The sequence below is a fragment of the Triturus cristatus genome, chromosome 7 (assembly GCF_964204655.1).
Source record: "Triturus cristatus chromosome 7, aTriCri1.1, whole genome shotgun sequence".
In the NCBI taxonomy this organism is placed as follows: Eukaryota; Metazoa; Chordata; class Amphibia; order Caudata; family Salamandridae; genus Triturus; species Triturus cristatus.
Window position 1 is genome coordinate 180023681 of NC_140590.1, and position 19854 is coordinate 180043534.

Here is a 19854-nt window from a genome sequence, read left to right on the forward strand (position 1 = left end):
GTTACCCTGACCCGACTCTAGCCATCTTACCCTGATGGCTGCAACCTATTGACATGTTCACCATCATTGCGCTGATCTTGTTCTCTTATCTCATTTTGCTCACTGTCACGTCTGTTCTACCATTACAAGATGTGATTGGGTCTCGAAATCCTCAGCAAAGAAAGGTAGGTTGTATTAACCCCGTACAAACCACTGGCACATTTTAAGCCTTGAGGCCCATTGTGATTGACACATCTTGAGAAACATAAAGAGAGCATGTATAAAGTATAGAGGTAGGTATGCAGTGATGAGCACTTAAAGCCACAAGTCCTGTGAAGAATGTAAGCATGTTTGAACTGGACAAAATACGGCATTGGGCATATGTTAAGAACATAAAAAGTCTGGAGGGGATGAACACAATAATAGAACAAGGCAATTGAGGACTGAAATTATATTTTTTGTTTTGTTTAAAAAAAAAACTTGAGCATCGTTGGAGAACAACAACCCTGAGTGAGTAAGGGTAATCATAGCGGTCTTCCAGTGACTATTTCTCCAGGATGGACTGCTGTGCCGTCAAGTTGCTTGTGTCTGTGTTGTCTACCACTGCGTGGCCCACCTCTTCTGTGGAGCGCCTCCAGTCTCAGCAGTTTGCAGTTTATATGTTTCATTGCCTTTTAGGTCCAGGTTTCTGAGAATAATAAAACACCAAAAGAGTCCCAGGAACTCACTTCTGCCACCAAGACGAAAGATCTTCAGGGGTATAGGATTGTTGTTGGATGCTTTTAAACATCGCTGGAAGAAGAACAAAAGAAGGTATAACACGACAGGAAAGAGAATTGAGCAACATATCCACATCTAAGCTTCGTTTGAGGATATTGTGGTCTATGTTTGCTAATATATTATCTAATAATATTTACGTAGCTCATACATACACCGCAATAATGCCAGGTCACCTAAATATTAGATGTTTCTAATCCCTACGTCAGTGATGTTACGGCGTTTTAATCATAAATTGCCACTCTGATCTTTTGGTGAAAATGTATTATAACTACATAGTGATTGCATCTCTTTATTTTGAGGGTATTAAGGAATTTATTTTGACGCACCATTGTATGAAATTGTTATTGTTTCTGAATGAATTTACTTTGGTACCTTAAAATAAATAGAACAAGTGTGAATGCAAGACAGTAGTCAAGTCATCTTATTTTATTTGTAAGTTGTGAGAAAATGCCCCATTTTTTTGGACACCCCCATTTTTGCTGATTTTTGTTGTTGGGTTTCAGACTATGCACACCAGGGTACTGCTCCCCAGTGCATATACTCTTAACTCTAACCCATGTTGATACTGGCTAATCCCGGATTGTCTTATTTATGTGACAAGGAAATACACCCTGGTAAGAAAGGTTAAATGTCACCTGTGGACTGCAGCAGTTATTGGCCATCCATAAGGGGGACAAAGGATAACATGGATTCAGTATTACCATTGTAGATTGACTTCTGCAGTGTAAAACCTGTAATGCAATCTGTTAAAGTAGCCTTTTTAGCAGGTAAAAATCCTCCCATATCTGACCCTAGGGTTGACTTTGGTGTAAATTTTCAAATGCAATACCTACATTGGTAATCAGTTACTGGGTAATGTCATCACCGCGTAGAAACAGTTTAGATCCCTGTGCACATACCTTTATATAAACAACTTTTATTAATTAGAGTTTATAATGTTACCTGTGCCTGGGCTATTCTGTAGTACACACAACTCACCTGAGGCTTTACATAGCCTGTGTGCAATGACTCATGTAACGTCACATAGTTAAATAGTGGAAAAGGCTGGGCTATACTGCATATACAAAAAAGTCTGTTCCATTGGAGCAGCATCAAGACTGATTTGCAGATAGCTGGGTCCAAACTGGGGTGACATGGTTTGGACTGGGATGCGCCTCTGAATAATTATCAGTGGCAGAGATACATTCAAACCTTCCATCTATCACTTTTTGTATACTTTAATATAGCATCGTAAGTGGGACGGGATGCCCTGGTGTGGCTCCCATGCACACTATGTCACTGGAACCAAGCTAAATTCGACTGATGAGCTCATAATAAAGACAAAACCAGTCCTGGGTTGCTTGTTTTCCAGTTCATGGAGGACCTAGCTTGGCGGTTTGGGTTGGAACACTTCCATTGGAGCAGAGTCGAGACTGATTTGCATAGAGCTGGGTCCAAACTGAGAAGGCATAGTGTGCATAATATTGATGGACTGGGATGCGGCCCGAGTAATTACCAGTGGCTGAGATTATTTCAAGGATTCCATCCATCACTGTCTGTATACTGGGATATACAGTGTGGCATGAGGAGGAATAACTGAATATAAACCTGTGGCCAAAAGTATCTTCAAAACAATGCTTACCAGCTGGAGAAGTCTCGGGCTTTCCAGTACTTGATGACTTCTGACATATCAGCAGCGACCTTTCTGTCCACAAGTGTGAGGTCATCCGATGACTCTCCGTTGAAGTTTCCACAAGCTCCACACAGTGCGTTGAACAGTATCTCGTTCACCTTGACTGTCACCTCACCACTCGTGCTGAGGTGCACTTGCACCCTGGAGGCCTGCTCAATTATCACTCCATCCTCCACAACAGACACTTTGATGGATTTGGATACATTCGTGGACAGTTCCACCTGCTGCCCGTTCACCTACAGAGCAAGAACAAGAGTGTCAGCCTAGTAGCACCCAACTTGTACACCTCTTGAGCCATCTGAAGCCTACTCTGCTGTGCTCCCTCATGGATGCCACGTGAAGATTAACCCATTAACCTGCACCTACCTGCTCCTCTTAGATGATACCCCCTTTTAATTTGCATATAACATCACAGATAGATAGATAGATAGATAGATAGATAGATAGATAGATAGATAGATAGATAGATAGATAGATAGATAGATGGATGGATGGATGGATGGATGGATGGATGGATGGATGGATGGATGGATGGATGGATGGATGGATGGATGGATGGATGGATGGATGGATGGATGGATGGATGGATGGATGGATGGATGGATGGATGGATGGATGGATAGATGGATAGATGGATAAATGGATAGATGGATAGATACCATTGGTTCTATATAGAACTGTTTGATTGTTTAAAGCTTTTATGTAAAATCTAGAAAATAAATTACAAGTAGAAAGCACTGTATCCTAAACAACTTCATAAACGGCTACACAAACTGTACCCTCGGTGTTATTTTCCCTAAAATCCTTACCGAAAAACGCTTAATATATTATTGACACAAACTCAAACGTTATCCAAACACCCTTCTGCCTCGTGGTTTTAGGTAAACTGGTATAGCAAAGTAATTGAATGTCCTGCAACCCCAACATTTCACCAAAACACTGCCTTTGTGATTTATGCAAACTGCATTACAAACCTTGTCATAGACCTTTCCAGAGCTCTGCAGATAATGTACCCTGGGGAACTTTCGCAGCAGGGTTTAGTAAGCTGGTTCTACTTGTAATCATGTTCAACAGTTCTCATCAGAGTTGTTACTTGTCTGTAGTTAAGAGCTCTCTCTCACAGTTAGTATCTGAAATAATGTTAGTGTATTCTCCAAGCTTTCAGTTTTGTTATAGCCACTATGCCAATATATCAACATTTAACTTAGGGGCCTTAGATGCAGATGCCAGAAACTATTAGTTTTTAGATCTCGACTACAGCTTTCTGTTGACTTACCTACTGTTTCCAATACGTAACATACACTCTGAGTGGGCTTTGTGTCAGCACCTTGCTCATGAATAGATAACTTTGTTTATCTCAATAATCTGCTCTTGATTCGATAACTTTTCTCCCTCTTCTTTTGTTTGTCCCACCCAGTAGCATTTCAGTCTCACTTTGTTGTGATTGGGTGTGAGGCATCTTTCCATTGCTGACAAGTAATCCTTTCAGCTCTTCCCAGATTTCTGGATCTCAGCAAATCACTTCGAAGTCATGAAAATGAAGCAATCGACCACGGTCAGCAGACCTCGCTCTACACATTTTTCTCACTATGTTGCGGGACTGGGATTCGTGGTCTCCAGTGTTGAGGTCAGCATTTTAGCCGCTGACCTACCTCTATGTCTTCTTGACTGCAACACTTTGTCACCATTATTCTGGCTTCCTCCACCCCTAATATCTTTTCCCTACAGCCTGTGTCCCTTTCTGAGCTCGTATGCACTCCACAGGCTCCAATGTGTCTTGCTTTGCTCTCATGTTGAAAAGAGCTGGGTAACAGCAGCATCCCCCGCATCTGCGCCTTATTCTTTCAGTAACATTTTCACCCAGGTGTCCTCACTTTCTCCACATCTTGAGATGCATAGAAAAGGACTCCTCACCAGACTTGGGTGGGGTGGTGTTGCAAGGGATCTGTTGTTTGCTGTGAAGTGAAGAGGAGCATGGCCAACATTGTCTCAACAATAAATACCGATAAAATAGTTACGTAGAGCTGACTGCTTTAAGCATTCAAGGTTAAATGCACACAGGAATAAATAGATGAATTTGCTGGAATTCGAACCTGTGAACTGCAGACTGCAGTTCATGTTATCCTTTTCTCCTTACAAACCCTGGTACTTTCAGTTGTTGAGTTTAGATATCTCGATTTGAACTTAACGTTGGCGAGCTGCGCAAGAGAAAAAACTCCACTCCGCGTCACTCTGCGGTGTTTTACGAAACTCCACGCCGAGTGGGCAAAACTCCATGAACACCATCGGCGGAGCTGAATTCTTTGCCCACCTTTAGTACAATCACGTTTGGCTTCTGCAATTTGCTCCAAGCCTGTTGGTTACCATCATCAGTGACCATGCTGTGATGCAGACAGTGAGTGGCCCACTGGTGGCGGCAGGTCGTTGTTTTTTCCCTGTTGCCACACCCTCCAAGACAGGCGCCGTGCCACCCTGGCAGTGCTCTGGTGGACACGTGGATGGGGGAGCAGCATGTTTGCCCATCTCTGCAGCAGGGCACAATTTTGGAAGCCTGGCCGGATTTGTTATTAAACAAGCCCTCGTTTACATCACCCTGTGGTCACTTGTGTTTGTCCCTGTCCAGTGGCAGAGGCCGACAGCCCACTTTTAAAGCGCCGGCCTGCTGCCGTGAGTCAGCTGCCACTGGACTCTACTCACTGACTGTGACAGGAGGAGTCAGAAGTATGAAGAGGCAGTGAGTGCACCCTGGCGTGAGCTGCAGCACAGAGGCTGGCTGCCACTGGACTCTACTCACTGATTGTGACAGGAGGAGTCAGAAGTATGAAGAGGCAGTGACTGCACCCTGGCGTGAGCTGCAGCAGAGAGGATGGCTGCCAATGGACTCTACTCACTGACTGTGACGGGAGGAGTCAGAAGTATGAAGAGGCAGTGACTGCACCCTGGCGTGAGCTGCAGCAGAGAGGCTGGCTGCCACTGGACTCTACTCTACTCACTGACTGACAGGAGGAGTCAGAAGTATGAAGAGGCAGTGACTGCAACCCTGGCGTGAGCTGCAGCAGAGAGGCTGGCCGCCACTGGACTCTACTCTACTCACTGACTGTGACGGGAGGAGTCAGAAATATGAAGAGGCAGTGACTGCACCCTGGCGTGAGCTGCAGCAGAGAGGCTGGCTGCCACTGGACTCTACTCACTGACTGTGACAGGAGGAGTCAGAAGTATGAAGAGGCAGTGACTGCACCCTGGCGTGAGCTGCAGCAGAGAGGATGGCTGCCAATGGACTCTACTCACTGACTGTGACAGGAGGAGTCAGAAGTATGAAGAGGCAGTGACTGCACCCTGGCGTGAGCTGCAGCAGAGAGGCTGGCTGCCAATGGACTCTACTCACTGACTGTGACGGGAGGAGTCAGAAGTATGAAGAGGCAGTGACTGCACCCTGGCGTGAGCTGCAGCAGAGAGGCTGGCTGCCACTGGACTCTACTCTACTCACTGACTGACAGGAGGAGTCAGAAGTATGAAGAGGCAGTGACTGCAACCCTGGCGTGAGCTGCAGCAGAGAGGCTGGCCGCCACTGGACTCTACTCTACTCACTGACTGTGACGGGAGGAGTCAGAAGTATGAAGAGGCAGTGAGTGCACCCTGGCGTGAGCTGCAGCACAGAGGCTGGCTGCCACTGGACTCTACTCACTGACTGTGACAGGAGGAGTCAGAAGTATGAAGAGGCAGTGACTGCACCCTGGCGTGAGCTGCAGCAGAGAGGCTGGCTGCCACTGGTCTCTACTCACTGACTGTGACAGGAGGAGTCAGAAGTATGAAGAGGCAGTGACTGCACCCTGGCGTGAGCTGCAGCAGAGAGGATGGCTGCCAATGGACTCTACTCACTGACTGTGACAGGAGGAGTCAGAAGTATGAAGAGGCGGTGACTGCACCCTGGCGTGAGCTGCAGCAGAGAGGCTGGCTGCCACTGGACTCTACTCTACTCACTGACTGTGACCGGTGGAGTCAGAAGTATGAAGAGGCATTGACTGCACCCTGGCGTGAGCTGCAGCAGAGAGGCTGGCTGCCACTGGACTCTACTCACTGACTGTGACAGGAGGAGTCAGAAGTATGAAGAGGCAGTGACTGCACCCTGGCGTGAGCTGCAGCACAGAGGCTGGCTGCCACTGGACTCTACTCTACTCACTGACTGTGACAGGAGGAGTCAGAAGTATGAAGAGGCATTGACTGCACCCTGGCGTGAGCTGCAGCAGAGAGGCTGGCTGCCACTGGACTCTACTCACTGACTGTGACAGGAGGAGTCAGAAGTATGAAGAGGCAGTGACTGCACCCTGGCGTGAGCTGCAGCACAGAGGCTGGCTGCCACTGGACTCTACTCACTGACTGTGACAGGAGGAGTCAGAAGTATGAAGAGGCAGTGACTGCACCCTGGCGTGAGCTGCAGCACAGAGGCTGGCTGCCACTGGACTCTACTCACTGACTGTGACAGGAGGATTCAGAAGTATGAAGAGGCAGTGACTGCACCCTGGCGTGAGCTGCAGCACAGAGGCTGGCTGCCACTGGACTCTACTCACTGACTGTGACAGGAGGATTCAGAAGTATGAAGAGGCAGTGACTGCACCCTGGCGTGAGCTGCAGCAGAGAGGCTGGCTGATACGCGACGAACCAGCATCTGCAAGTATCCCTGCAAGGGCAGAGCTGGCCCGAGAGGACCCGAGCTGCTGTGTGTGAGAGGCCGCAGTGTGTGCAGCATAGTCCTGACTGCTGCGACATGAAAGCCGTGGTTCACTCTCCTTCCCTTATCCAGTGGGCACAGCTGCAGTCCCATAGCGCAGAGCCAGGGGATCAGGACAGAAGAGCAGCACTTTTGTCCGGAAGAGCAAGGTTTCTCCATCGCATGCTCTTCCGCCATTACTTATGGCAATTGATTCTGGAGGTGAATCACCAGCACCACTTAGTGATCACTTTATCTGTCTGCAGGATAAGGTGGAGGTTGTTGGGCCCGATCTGAGGATTATGAGCTGGAAGATAGCAGGAATTGCTAGGAAAATAGCTCTTCCAGACTGGAATACCCAGGTGGAGCCCTACACCATATGTATTTTTCAGGAAACATGGAGCCTTGAACCTAACTATAAGGTCGGCTATTCAACATATTTTTTACCTGCAGTTTTGCCACCATCGGGGAGGGGTCGGCCTTCGGGGGGTCTCCTCATATGGGTGAGCATTTCCCTGGGCTGCAGCATCATCCAAAAACATAGTATTTCACCTGATATCCTTAGGATTTCACTGAGAGAATCAGGCAGCGGGAGGTCTCTTGACATATTTAATGTACATGATAGGGGCACCAAAGGTAGCTCTTTATCCCCCACAGTAGCACTGTTGGAAAAAGCTCTTAGTGATACCTGTGATGGCATACAAGTATTGATTGCGGGGGACTTTAACTGTACGTTTGAGCCCCTTGCAGCTGAAGACATTCTAGATGTCACTGAGGATGATTCCAAGAGGGGTATACCCATGTTAGCGATCCAACCAATTAAAAGATGGACACAGAGGGCGATTCAGTTGAACGCTATGACCCTGGAGTATGGCTTACGAGCACTAAATGGCAGAACTACTTCAGATCCTTTGGGCGCCCACACGTACAATAGGGCGAATCACACGTCTAGGATTGACTATATTCTCCTTGATTTATCTCTTTGGCGATTTGTCCTAGATATGGTAGTAATACCTACTGTAGACAGCGATCACAACTTCCTGTCTTTAACCCTAAAGCATCTATGGGTAAACCATAATAGCTTAGCTTCACCGTGCAACCTAAAGTCCACATCTATAATTATTCCATCTAATTGTGGTAGGCGCCTTAAATGGCGCAAAGTTGCCCTAGATGAGGCAAAAGTTCAGGCTATAGGACAACTTGTGGATGCCTCGCTAAGTGAGATGGAGATGTACTCTTTAGAACATTCTGATCTCTCTAGAGTTACGTAACTGTTCCAGGAGACACTAAAATCGGTAGGTAATCTATTCGTGGCGCATACATATGGGGTAGGGTAACAGGGCGCCAGAGGCCCAATGTGAAGCAGGGATGGTACATACTCAAATGTAGACAGAAGAAATCCGCCCTAATTGAGGCTGTCAAGGCGAAGTTACAACCCCTGATCCAGCAAGCCAGGAAAGAATATAATTGGGTGGTTGCAAAAGCCAAAAAAGAGTGGGAGGATGCATATTGGCATACACTTAGAGAGGCCAGTGCTGGGCGTGATGCAGGTCGTTTTTGGAGCGCTATATGGGCAAGCAACAGGCCCGATAGCGAACTTATCACTTGTAACATTACTGGGCAGACCTGGTTTGACCATTTTTCAAGCCTGTATTCTTGTCAGCTAGGAACCGCTATTACTTCTGCTCCTTGCAGCTCCCTAATACTACCTGGAGAAAACATCTTATTCCCATTTACAGCCAAGGAGGTTGAATACGCGATTAGCTGTATTGTGCCCCAAAAGGCAGCTGGCCCTGATGGCATCCCTGGGGACTTGCTTCGATCTAATCTGCCGCAATGGGGGAAGCTTATTCATATCCTACTTACTGCAATTGATAAAGGTGCTGCTATCCCCGAATCATGGAAGGGGGCTGAGGTCATCCCCATTTTTAAAAAGGGCCAGAGGGAGGACCCAGCCAATTATCGCCCTATAAGTTTATTAGACTCGACCCAGAAGGTTGTGGGGAAGGTGCTGCTTGAGAATCCTTCAATGGGCTAAAGATAATGAGATTCTCTCTGACTTTCAAGCGGGTTTTAGGGTTGGTACCGGCACTATAGAGCAGGCTTTCAGGCTATTGTTAATCTACTGGAAAGTGGTTGTCATAGGCAAAGGCAGTCTTTATCTTGCATTCATCGACTTAAAGACTGCCTTTGACCTTGTGCCCAGAGGACAACTATGGAGTGTGTTGGCAGTTATGGGGATCCCGCCTAATATCTTGTCTATTCTAGTGAGGCTACATGAAGGTAACTTCGCGCAAGTGAGGTGGGGCACCGAGGGCCAGAAAACAAATAGGATACCGGTGGGGAGAGGGGTCCGCCAGGGATGTGTTCTTGCTCCAACCCTTTTCTCACTATATGTGAATGGGGTTGTTGAGCATCTACTCGAAAAACCATCAGATGCACCGTCCCTGGCAGGGGAGCGAATCCCCACCCTTTTATTCGCCGATGATACGCTCCTAATATCAAAGACCCCGGTAGGCCTTCAAGGCCTCCTAGATAATTTTCGGGCCTTTTGCGACCAACGTGGCCTTGTTATTAATACAGACAAGACTACGTTTTTAGTGCTAAATCCCCCGAAAAAACGTGGGCGATCCCCCGTACTTAACAATGTATCCCTGGAGAGGGTCACTGTATTCGATTATTTAGGTTTTCGTATCTCTGATACCATGCAGTGGACCCAACATCTCCATAAAATTCTGCTAAATGATAAGAGGGTTACAGGGGCACTGTATAAGGAGCAGCGATCTGCTACGACTCGACCTATTGCACCTGTTATTGACATTTATAAGGCTAAGGGTGTTAGTTCTGCCCTCTACGGTGCAGAGCTTTGGGGCACATCCAACATAGATTCACTGACAAGGTCTGAGAATAAATTATTGAGGGGCATTATGTCACTTCCGCAGAGTACCCCAAGGATACCCTTGTTGCTTGACCTAGGTTGCCAATCCATCAATGATCTGGCAAAACTCCGGCCGTTGCTTCTATGGGCTAGACTGTGGCGAGTCCAGAAATTGCTAAGTATGCGAAGGGCCTAGCGGAAGTAATGTCAATGGTGGGATGGCAAAAATAAAATGGCTTAAAGATGTTAAACATCTCCTTGGTAAGCTAGGTCTTAGCGAAGCCTGGGCTAGTCGGTCCTCTCCTCCGAAAGCGACTATAAAGACCCTCCATTGGAAGTGGGTTACCAATAGGGTTAGTACTGACCCAACTCTTGGCAGGCTAACGGAAGAGTTCCTAAGATATAAGGATGTTCCATTTCGGGAACTCTACCTAGACTTGGTATGGAAATCTTATGATAGGGCCTTATACTTTAGGTTTAGGGTAGGGTCTCTTCCAGTGCGCGCCTTAACTGCCCATTGGAAGCCCCCGTTCCAGACAACTCCTTTTTGCCCCTTTTGTCAAACTAGTGTAGAGACTGTACCGCACATCTTGTTTGTTTGTCCAGCCTATATGCGCCCAAGGCAAGCGTGGCTTAAACCTATATGTCGGTGTATGGGCACTAGGCACTCAAGTGAGGCACTCCGTATTCTAACATCGGACACCCGACCACTGTATGTCTGTGGTCTTTCAAAATTTTTATCGTGGACATGGTCCATTAGAGTCAAAAGGCTAGCATCTAATGTTTAATCTGCTTTTTAATTGAAGGATTAACCTCAAATCTTAAATTTTTAACCCTGTTTTTTTTTTATTCTCCTTGATATTTAAAGATTTTTATAGAAAAAAAAAAATTCTAAAAATGTTTCGGAAATAATGTTTGGAACTAATGGTTAATTTAAATTTGTTTTTGTACAAATGTCTTTTTTTATTAACGTGATGCTTTTATGATTTGATTTATCGACATAAAGCCTTTAAACTGAACTGAAGAGCAGCACAGAGGTCCTCACAGCATGTCGTGATTGGTGTATTTCCATTGCTACCTAGTAAAATATCAATGTGTCTGAAGTTGGAGACGTTCAATAGAGCCTCTGGAACTTTGTGCTGGTTCAGAGCAGCGGGTTTTTGACTGTAAGAGCATTACCTTGTTTTCAGGTTTGGAAGTGTGACACCCACTGTTACAGCTGCCTCTTATTAGTCCAATAACAATGTGAATGCTGGAACAGAGTACAGCAAACATTCATGGAAAAAGAGAAACTACCTGTCTCATGATAAGGGCAGTTCGAAAAAAAAGTCAGGACTCGTGGGTGTTAGACATGACATAGGAGCAGCAGATCAAGAAAAACAGAAGGATCTGACATTCCTTTAAAAACAGTCAGAGCAGGTTTCAGTTCACACAGGGCTGGTATGCAGTTTACACTGCAGTTCACCCCTGTTTGAGCTCCTTCTGCACAGTCTCTTTGAAGGATATGTGTGATGCTAGCCACTGGAGAGAGGTTTGAGGCGAGTGTATGTTAGGAGAGTGATGTGCTCCCTCAATACCTATTTCAAATGTGGCAGCACCACAGGTCGATCCTTTGCTATGGAGAATGGCTCATTGACTGGAGGCGTCAGGTTCCAAATCTGGAATGGCCTACTCTGCCTTTTCCCCTCTGCTCAATAAAACAAGCACTGTTATTACAATTGTAATTCCTTCTATGGGAGAGAGACGGAGATGTTTGGGGGAGTAGAAAGGGGGTGTTTCTGAACCCAAAAATATCATGGGACCACTTATCGTGTCAAGAATATCGAGGACAAAAATATTGTGAAGGTAAGTTTCTATAGGTAAGTAAAGTTTTTGTACATATAACTCCACATCTATGTACCTTGATGAAACCATCATTGCACAAAAGGAGAATAATGGTAGTTTACAAACAATTATAGTGCAGAAAGGGGTAATTACTGTAGGCTTTCAAATTGCAAGGAGATAAATACGTTTCTCCTACTTCTGATCAAGTGTCTCTCAATGTGTCACTCATAAGGTATTGAAATGTCGCAATAAGCCCCCTGAAAATATGGAAATGTCACACATATGCAAACAGAAAAGCTTGGCAGCTATGAATGTTGTTGAATTAAACATGCAGGGATTTAATTGGAGACTTCATACCCTAAAATATAAATGGAAACCTTCAGGTTCACATGCGGTTCTTGCTGCCTTAGACTCAGCTCGCCACGTGCAGCATGAGCTGAGGGCGCACAGCCAGGGCCCTGTCATGGTGGGCACCTGTTTTATGCGCAGATAGCGCGTAAAGGGAATGAACTCTACATTTCACTGAGTTCGTACTTCATTTGCACAGCTAGGAAACACTGGGTAAAGTGTGTCTCTTTCTGTTTCTGAGCTGTCCTGTCTGAAAACAGAGAAATTTCAGGTTAGAAGAATTCGCTTTATGCACTGCAGGCAGATAAAACAGGCTCTTTGCTGTGTGCTGTGCCTGCAAGGCCCATCCCGCTGTGCCTGCAGATGGCTCTCTGTTGTAGATTTTTTGCTGTCCCTGGCTGTCTCTCAGTGACAGGGGTGGCTGAGAGCAGGGGCACGAAGGAGCCACTCGACAGGTGAGCTCTTGCGCCTTGCACGCCGGCCTTACCTGCGGGAGACAGCACATGTGACGCTCCTTGTCAGTGGACAACGCTTCATGTTGTGTCGTGTTGTGCCTGTCTCGCAGGATAAAACAATGCTTTTCTGTCCAGCACATTCTCAACAGAATAAATCTGGAATGGGAGGGCCCATTGGAGCCGTGAGTCGTTTCAGGCTGTATTGAAATCCTGATCGGAGACTTCTCATACCACAGCAGGATACTTCACTGCATGCCTTGACCTGTATTACTCAACATGTAACATAAAACATTTAAAACCAATCACTTTTCCTCCTCTCTGACGTCACTTGACCCACATGAAACCCTATGGTCTCCTGCAGTTTATTGATAGTTTAGGGCTGGTTCCCATGCACCACTGTACCTCATTTGCGATCCTGCAGCAGCTCCCCGCCTACTCCATTACTGAGCGCCATGATGAGCCGACTGTGCATCTCAACCCTAAAATGTCCACCTGTCTATTATTGCTCATGGCCAAGTACTGACACACTGGCAACCATTTTGGAATTTTCTTTGTGTAATGCAAACAAGCATTGGCATAGCCTAATATTGCACCTCTTTAAAAGGCAAGAAATGTTGGCTTTTTCCAATGCTTATTTACTCTGCAGGAGGCACTCCATGGACGTGCAAGTGTTTCTTTTCTCCCCCTCTTGTTCCTCTGCCATCTTCTCACTGACATGCATGCTCTTTCCTACTGCCTGACCCTGTTCTGCTCCACAATTAGAATATCTTTCTATTATTCTGTATTACTCAGGGCCAGGCATCTGCAGAGTGTTACTGGGCCACGTATTTTATCTTTTGCATTGATGCGCATGTTTTTCACTTCTTTCTTAACACATTTTTAATTACCATGGTTACACGGGCATCTGACATGTTACAACAGTAAATTAAATATGGCCGATATGCATCACAACACATGCCTGCGCATCTGCAGTGATCTTGGAATCTGTTTTCTTCAGTAAAAAGCGCATTGACAGATGGTCTGGATGTGAACAAATGCCATTGCAAAGCCAGTAACTTTACCTTTAAGAGGAAAGACCTATTGGCTTTGCCAATATTTGTTAATTTGTCGTATTGCACTGTAACTTTAATCACCATAAAAAGTCACACAGAATTCCTAGTGTAATAGTTAATAGAGCTGACTATGTATTTAGCTCTGATCTGAGTGGGGTCTACCAATAGAATGGTGGTATCCCCGCACATCGCGGCCTCTATTAGTCATAAAATCGAACATCCGATGTCCCAGATCGTCCAATCAGATATACCACTATGTTTTCTGTGCACCATAGGTGAAGATATCAACAATGACCTATAAAGGCCATCACTTGCCAACTCCGCAGATTGAAGATCATGTTACTATATATTATGACTGGGTGCCTCATGAATGCCCATGGGAAGAACAGAGCTCCATTTAGGCCTAATCTCTTAATGTCCATGAATAATGAGGGCACGTGCAGCAGTACACCATGATGGATGGTGTTGAGTGCTGTAATCAGATCCAGCAGAAGAAGCAGCTCTGTTTGCCAATGGAGAGAAGGTATCAGGGATGCTGCAGCCTACGTGATGTAGACTTAGATGGAGAGAAAATGGGGTACCATGCTGCTTGACTCAAAGGGATTAGACATGATGTCAGTGAGATGCTCCTATGTTTACTGATAGATGCTTTATGATAGTGGAGCAGTTTTGTGGCTTTTTACATAGTGGTTTGTCAGGATCCCTGTCATAAGAAGTCATTTTAGGTGAGGAGGCTGAAGTGTGCCATGAACGGCTCCAGCTCTAGACCATAGGTGGTGACTTCTACAGATTGGACTCTATGGCTCAGGGATGTGTGTTCCAGTGGCACTATCATAGGTACTAGTCTGTTGGGTTACAGCTTGAGAAATTGAATTTTAAACAGTAACTCTGCTGTCGTAAAACAAGTTGAGCTTTGTGGAGGTGACCATGGTGTTTGATTATTGTTGCTGGTTGGTTAGCTGTTCTACCATGATTTGGTCCTATTGAGATGAGGAGTCATGATGAATGATTATTTAACTGTTTTGCTAGAACTGTCTATGCTGTTAATTTTCAAGGAGTTTCTGTGTTTCGATGTGATGAGAAGAATCCCTTTTGTACCTCTTTTGTACATAGTCAATAATATTCTTCAATACTGAGGTCAGGATATTTAAAGTAAAGGTTATTGTTGAGCTGAAAGTCTCTCATACAGCGTTGCCATCCTTGCTCCATATTGTGCGTCTGGTTTGCCCTTTGTTTATTTGTCCTTGAATCTCAAGACCAGAGGGAATGCTCCCAATGATTTTCTGCTCCAATACCTGATGACTAAACTTTGCTTGGTGGTACCACCACCTACAGTAGACAATGACGACTGCTGCTCAACAGGATAAGGAGTGGGCGTTGTGCGGTGCTCAATATGTATTCTACAAACTCTCATCGTCATCTGTCAAATGTGGTTTATGTTGAGGTGAAAGCTGTTGGGGGGAAAGAAAGTTCCCACTTAAGGACTCTGAATATCTAGTCTAGAATACACATCTCCTTAACCTTTCAGGACCAGGGCCTCCCTCACTTAGAATCAATGCTTGAGAAGATGTTAATTGTACTGTATTACTGATAGTAATGAATTGTTTTTTAAAGCTAGTATACCATTTTGTTCCCCTTAGCTTAATCAACAGTGCCCTTAGAACTGGAGAAGCGGTGGCCCTCAGGGGCCCTGGAACCTAGCTCTGAGAAGGTGTCTGCCAAGGATAAGGGCACTCTCTGTTGCTATATTCATGGCAAGAATGGGACCAATCCTAAGACACTGCAGTCACTCTGCTCTTGCCCCAAAGAAGTGCTAAATGTACAGGTTCAGTTGAGGCAAGACTGTCATGAAATAAGTCTCAACAACTGATTCACCCAGCAGCCATGAATACTTTGCAGCTCATGTGCTAAGCAGAAGGACCTGTGAATATTCAGAGGACTGATGTTATGGAGGAGACTTCCAGTGGTTTGCAGATGGTGAGCCTGCATGTCCCCTGCCCTCCTGGGGACTTTTTGGGAAATTGTGTTTCCAGCCTAAGAGGAGCACCGGAGATTTTGCCGTTCACCAAATTTCTTGGAATAGGGTTGACTGAAGATAGTTCAGAATTGTTTGTACTATCTCTGTACAACCTATGCTTCTGGAGTGAATACAGTTTAAAGAAGTGGGATGACCCTCACCCTAAATATGACTTCCCCAGTAAACGTGGAAACCATTAAATGTCCCTTGTCCCATGAACGCTATAACCACCTGAAAATCTCAACCATGACCTGTCGTTCATGACGTATGTCTCCTGAGTTCATAAACCTTTAGCACCTGCTGTGGGTACTTACCTATTTCCAACATCAGTAGCCTCACTATTAGAATTGTGACCTGAAAAGCCAGTTGCAGCAGTTACAAGCGTCCTGGTTTGTCCACTTGTACCTTTTAGAAGATCCTGATAGCCCTGTTAGTGGGACACAGGAACATGGCTTTCTTTCAGTTTTTTAACTCCCCAAAAACATATTTTTCTGTCAGTGAGAATTCCAGATCACGTTTCAGATTTTGTGCGTCAAAAACGAGTTTGCACTTTGAGATATTGAGCCTGATTTTTGATTGCCTCTTCTCAAACCTACTAACGGTCCTCCATTACACCCATCTGAGAAGCTTCAGCGGTGGGCAGAACTGTGATATCATCCTTGCTATCTTACAGCATTCATCTTGCACCGCTATTCCACTGACGCTAGAGTAGGACCGTGAGCTGAAGAATTCCAAAGGCAGCTGGGAATCCACAATCCAGCGATATGATATGCAGGTAGACTCCCGTGCTACTGAAATCTAAAGAACCTTACTTCACCGAGGCTTTACATTTCAATGCGCTCACATCTCCTTCTCAGAAGGTGTTAGGGCTTTACATTTTTCTACTGTTTTTGTGTCCTCATTCTTACTGTTGTGCATTTTTACTGTTGTATATAGAGTCCTCCTGTGAGTTATAATATAGCTTTAATTGGCCTGTGCCCTTTGTTGAGTGTTATTGAATATGTTATACAGTATCTGAGTTCCAAACTTATTACCCTTTAAATTAATTATTGTCAATTTGACCACAACACCTTTGAGAGTCATGACTTAAATAGGACTGTTGGCCAACTAACAAGCTGGTAAATTGTACTAACAGCCCTGGCACCACTGACAAATGACAGTTTATCACCAGGGAACTCTCCATTTGCAAGAAGAAACAGAGGAGGGAAACCCCTTTCTTTAGCATCTACATGATAAGTGGTAATTTACTTCTTGCATACTTTGTCCTCAATCACATCAACAGCCTATGGAGAAGAACATACCAGCGAAAGCCAAGTAAATCTAAATTGTAGAAGATTCAGTACAAAAGTCCTCAAGACTGAACCACTTAAAGGGTCTAAAATGGATAATTTACCAATAAACACAGACTCCCAATCTACTGCTCCAGTAGCATAAAGGCCCATTTTAGTCCTCTCCGGGTTGCATCATGATTCCAATGTAGAGTCTTACATGTCCAGCTTTCTTAGGTCTGGTGCTCACTTCACCAGACAATGGTGGTGGAATTTCCGCTCACAGAAGTGCAAATTGCCTGCCGCCATGTCTGACAGAATAATTCTGTAATAAAACCTCAAAGCAAATGGTAGTGGGCTCTCATATACTGGGGGAAACCTGCAGCAAATTGGGTTGACCAGATATGAGGGCAGAGACAAGGTATCCTCACTTTGCTGTCAAATATCTAATGTCCATATTTGGTGAAATTCTGCCATTTGTTTTAAATAGTGATGGAATTTTCAGCTGGGGGTTTCGCCATGAACTGGCTCCTCCCACCACTTCGATGAGGAAATCATCCTCCGCCCTGTCCGAATGCTTTTTCAACATTCCTTGAGAATTTAATTGAAAGAAAGTCTTCCCCCGGAATTCTAAATTAGCTGCTATGTCTCGAAATGATAGTCTGAGCACATTTAGGAGTAGATGTATCATAGATACAATTCTGGAATCGTGCATTTGATACATGGAAATACAATTATAAGCTCATTAAATTGCTGCAGGACTTACCCAACATTCTTGGTGCTGGTTAACAGCAACAGAGACATCACGGAAATAGACATGGACCGAGGACCCAGCAGCCTCCTCTCCGGAACAGGATCTTACATCGACCACAACCCTGAACCAGTGCTCGGAGTGGAGGTCGCATAGGGAAGCCACCTCATGGGAGCTACTGCGAGCCACCTGCCCAGCGAGGCCGTCAAAGGTAGTGAGCAGGGCATCAGATGAAATGGTGCACAGTCCTTCTCGCTTGTGACATCCTCGCTTGCTGTTCTTAAATATGCAGGCCTCCTCTTCTCGGCAGGCCATCTTCTCACACAGAACATGGCCACTGTCACCACAGGTGCATTTCTGGTCGCAGTCTGACGAGACGATGGTTTCCCCGAACTAGGAGAGGACAGAAGAAGCAATCTTCATTGGCCATATGTTATCAAGCATAACCAGCACCCCCAAAAATAATTGTCCAACATACATTTGACCAAACCCATAAACCCTTAAAGGAAAGAATGAGTGCTAGCGTTACCTTCAGATACATCCCTTTGTACACACACCCACAAGTGTCCATAGACACACAGCTGTCCCCGTCGAAGACATAGCCATCATCACACTGGCAGCCCTCAAAGCAATGCGCTGTACACTGGGAGCGCGCAACCATGGCAGCGCAGGTGAAGTCACAGGTGCGTGTGCAAAGCTCATAGTGGCTATTAGCTGGACAGCTGAGAGCTGAAAAAGAGGATGAAAGAATACGTTATGATTATTGATCAAATCATGTGTTCGACTAATGAGGAGATCATCAAAATCAAAACACTAAATCCATTTTATTGACTAAGCCAGAAAAGGTGAGTCAGGTGGGCCTTGCCTTGATTTGAGTAAGGGTTTAGTTATCTATTTGCTAAAGATATCCATTGATAAAGCTCCTGGTAATACATTATGTTGCGAAACACAATATATGTCCTACAATGAAATGTTTGGTCGCAGAGAAAGAATATATAAAAGATTTATAATGAATATTGTAGTAAAACAAGGACAGCTGTGCATGGTGCCATCTTTGTACTCCTCTATAGCATCACAGAAGATGGATTTATAGTTAGACATGACTTTGACCTGTTTGCGACATGCTTTATACTTTTTCCCCACATTCCTGTGGTTGCCGCCCCGCGATGGCAACAGGTAAAAGCGGGGGGCGCCCCAAAACTCGTGCTGCCTGCGGCTACGCCACTGATTTATACACCTGAGTCGTGTTTGAGGTTTAAGGAACAAAACGGCCACATGTACACAACTTCAGTCGTTGTCACACTGGCTGGTTAATAGGATTTTATCTTGATAGTGTACATCTGTCTGAGTCATAAATTATTTGGCAGATGTACTAAACATTTATTAGACATGCGAAATGTACAATATATGTCTACGAAGGCCAAATCCATGGCAGATATTTAGGATGCCCACTTTGTAAATAATTACATGTAATTTTCTTGAATGTGCATTTGTATGGTGGATATTCTGCTTATAAAGGGCCAACATTGGACATCCCCTGCGTACGCTTATGTTCTAGGGGACTCTGAAAGGGCTGAACATTCATGTAAAGATGGATGTCTATTGTCTCACTGGGCATGCCTGTTGAGGTCTTCTGAGGGCTCTATACATTTGAATATTGTGTATTGTAATATCTCTGCGAGTGATCGCCAAAATATATCAACTGCAGGATCACTAGCAAACCATTGACAAGCAATGTATGTCGTTTTTACTATAAAGAGACAGATAACATGAAGTGTCATTGATTTTAGAATACATTGAGAAAATGTTGTTATTGCCTACATACTATAACAGTGATAGGAGATAGAGGGAGAAATTTCACTGGAAGTGCAAAAATAAAATGAAAACTGGGTTAAGGAACAAAAGCTAATGACAAATGCCTTTGAATTGTTTTTTTGAAAAAGAGGCAGAGGATCAGGTGAAACATACGTTTAATTGAGATTAATATTTTTTAACAGCAATATGGGATTATCCAGAAGAAGGCCAATGGAAAGGTGAGTGAAACAAGGTCTAAAGGAAGATTGGATTGCGCATCATGCTGGTGGTGTTGAGGCCCCCCCACTGCGAGAGATTAATAGAAGAT

General features: G+C 44.9%; 1 protein-coding gene across 1 annotated transcript in view; it reads right to left on the reverse strand.

The window, feature by feature from the left end:
• Positions 1-415: 415 nt before the first annotated feature.
• The window catches only part of LOC146809166 (IgGFc-binding protein-like), a 249274-nt gene continuing 229835 nt past the window's right edge, over positions 416-19854 (reverse strand). Inside the window, exons 25-28 of the mRNA XM_085615958.1 lie at positions 18262-18461; positions 17748-18125; positions 2381-2667; positions 416-771 (exon numbers count right to left, since the gene is read on the reverse strand). Of these exons, the coding sequence (XP_085472084.1) occupies positions 762-771; positions 2381-2667; positions 17748-18125; positions 18262-18461 (875 nt within the window). The 3' untranslated portion in view covers positions 416-761. The remainder of the gene's footprint in view (positions 772-2380; positions 2668-17747; positions 18126-18261; positions 18462-19854) is intronic.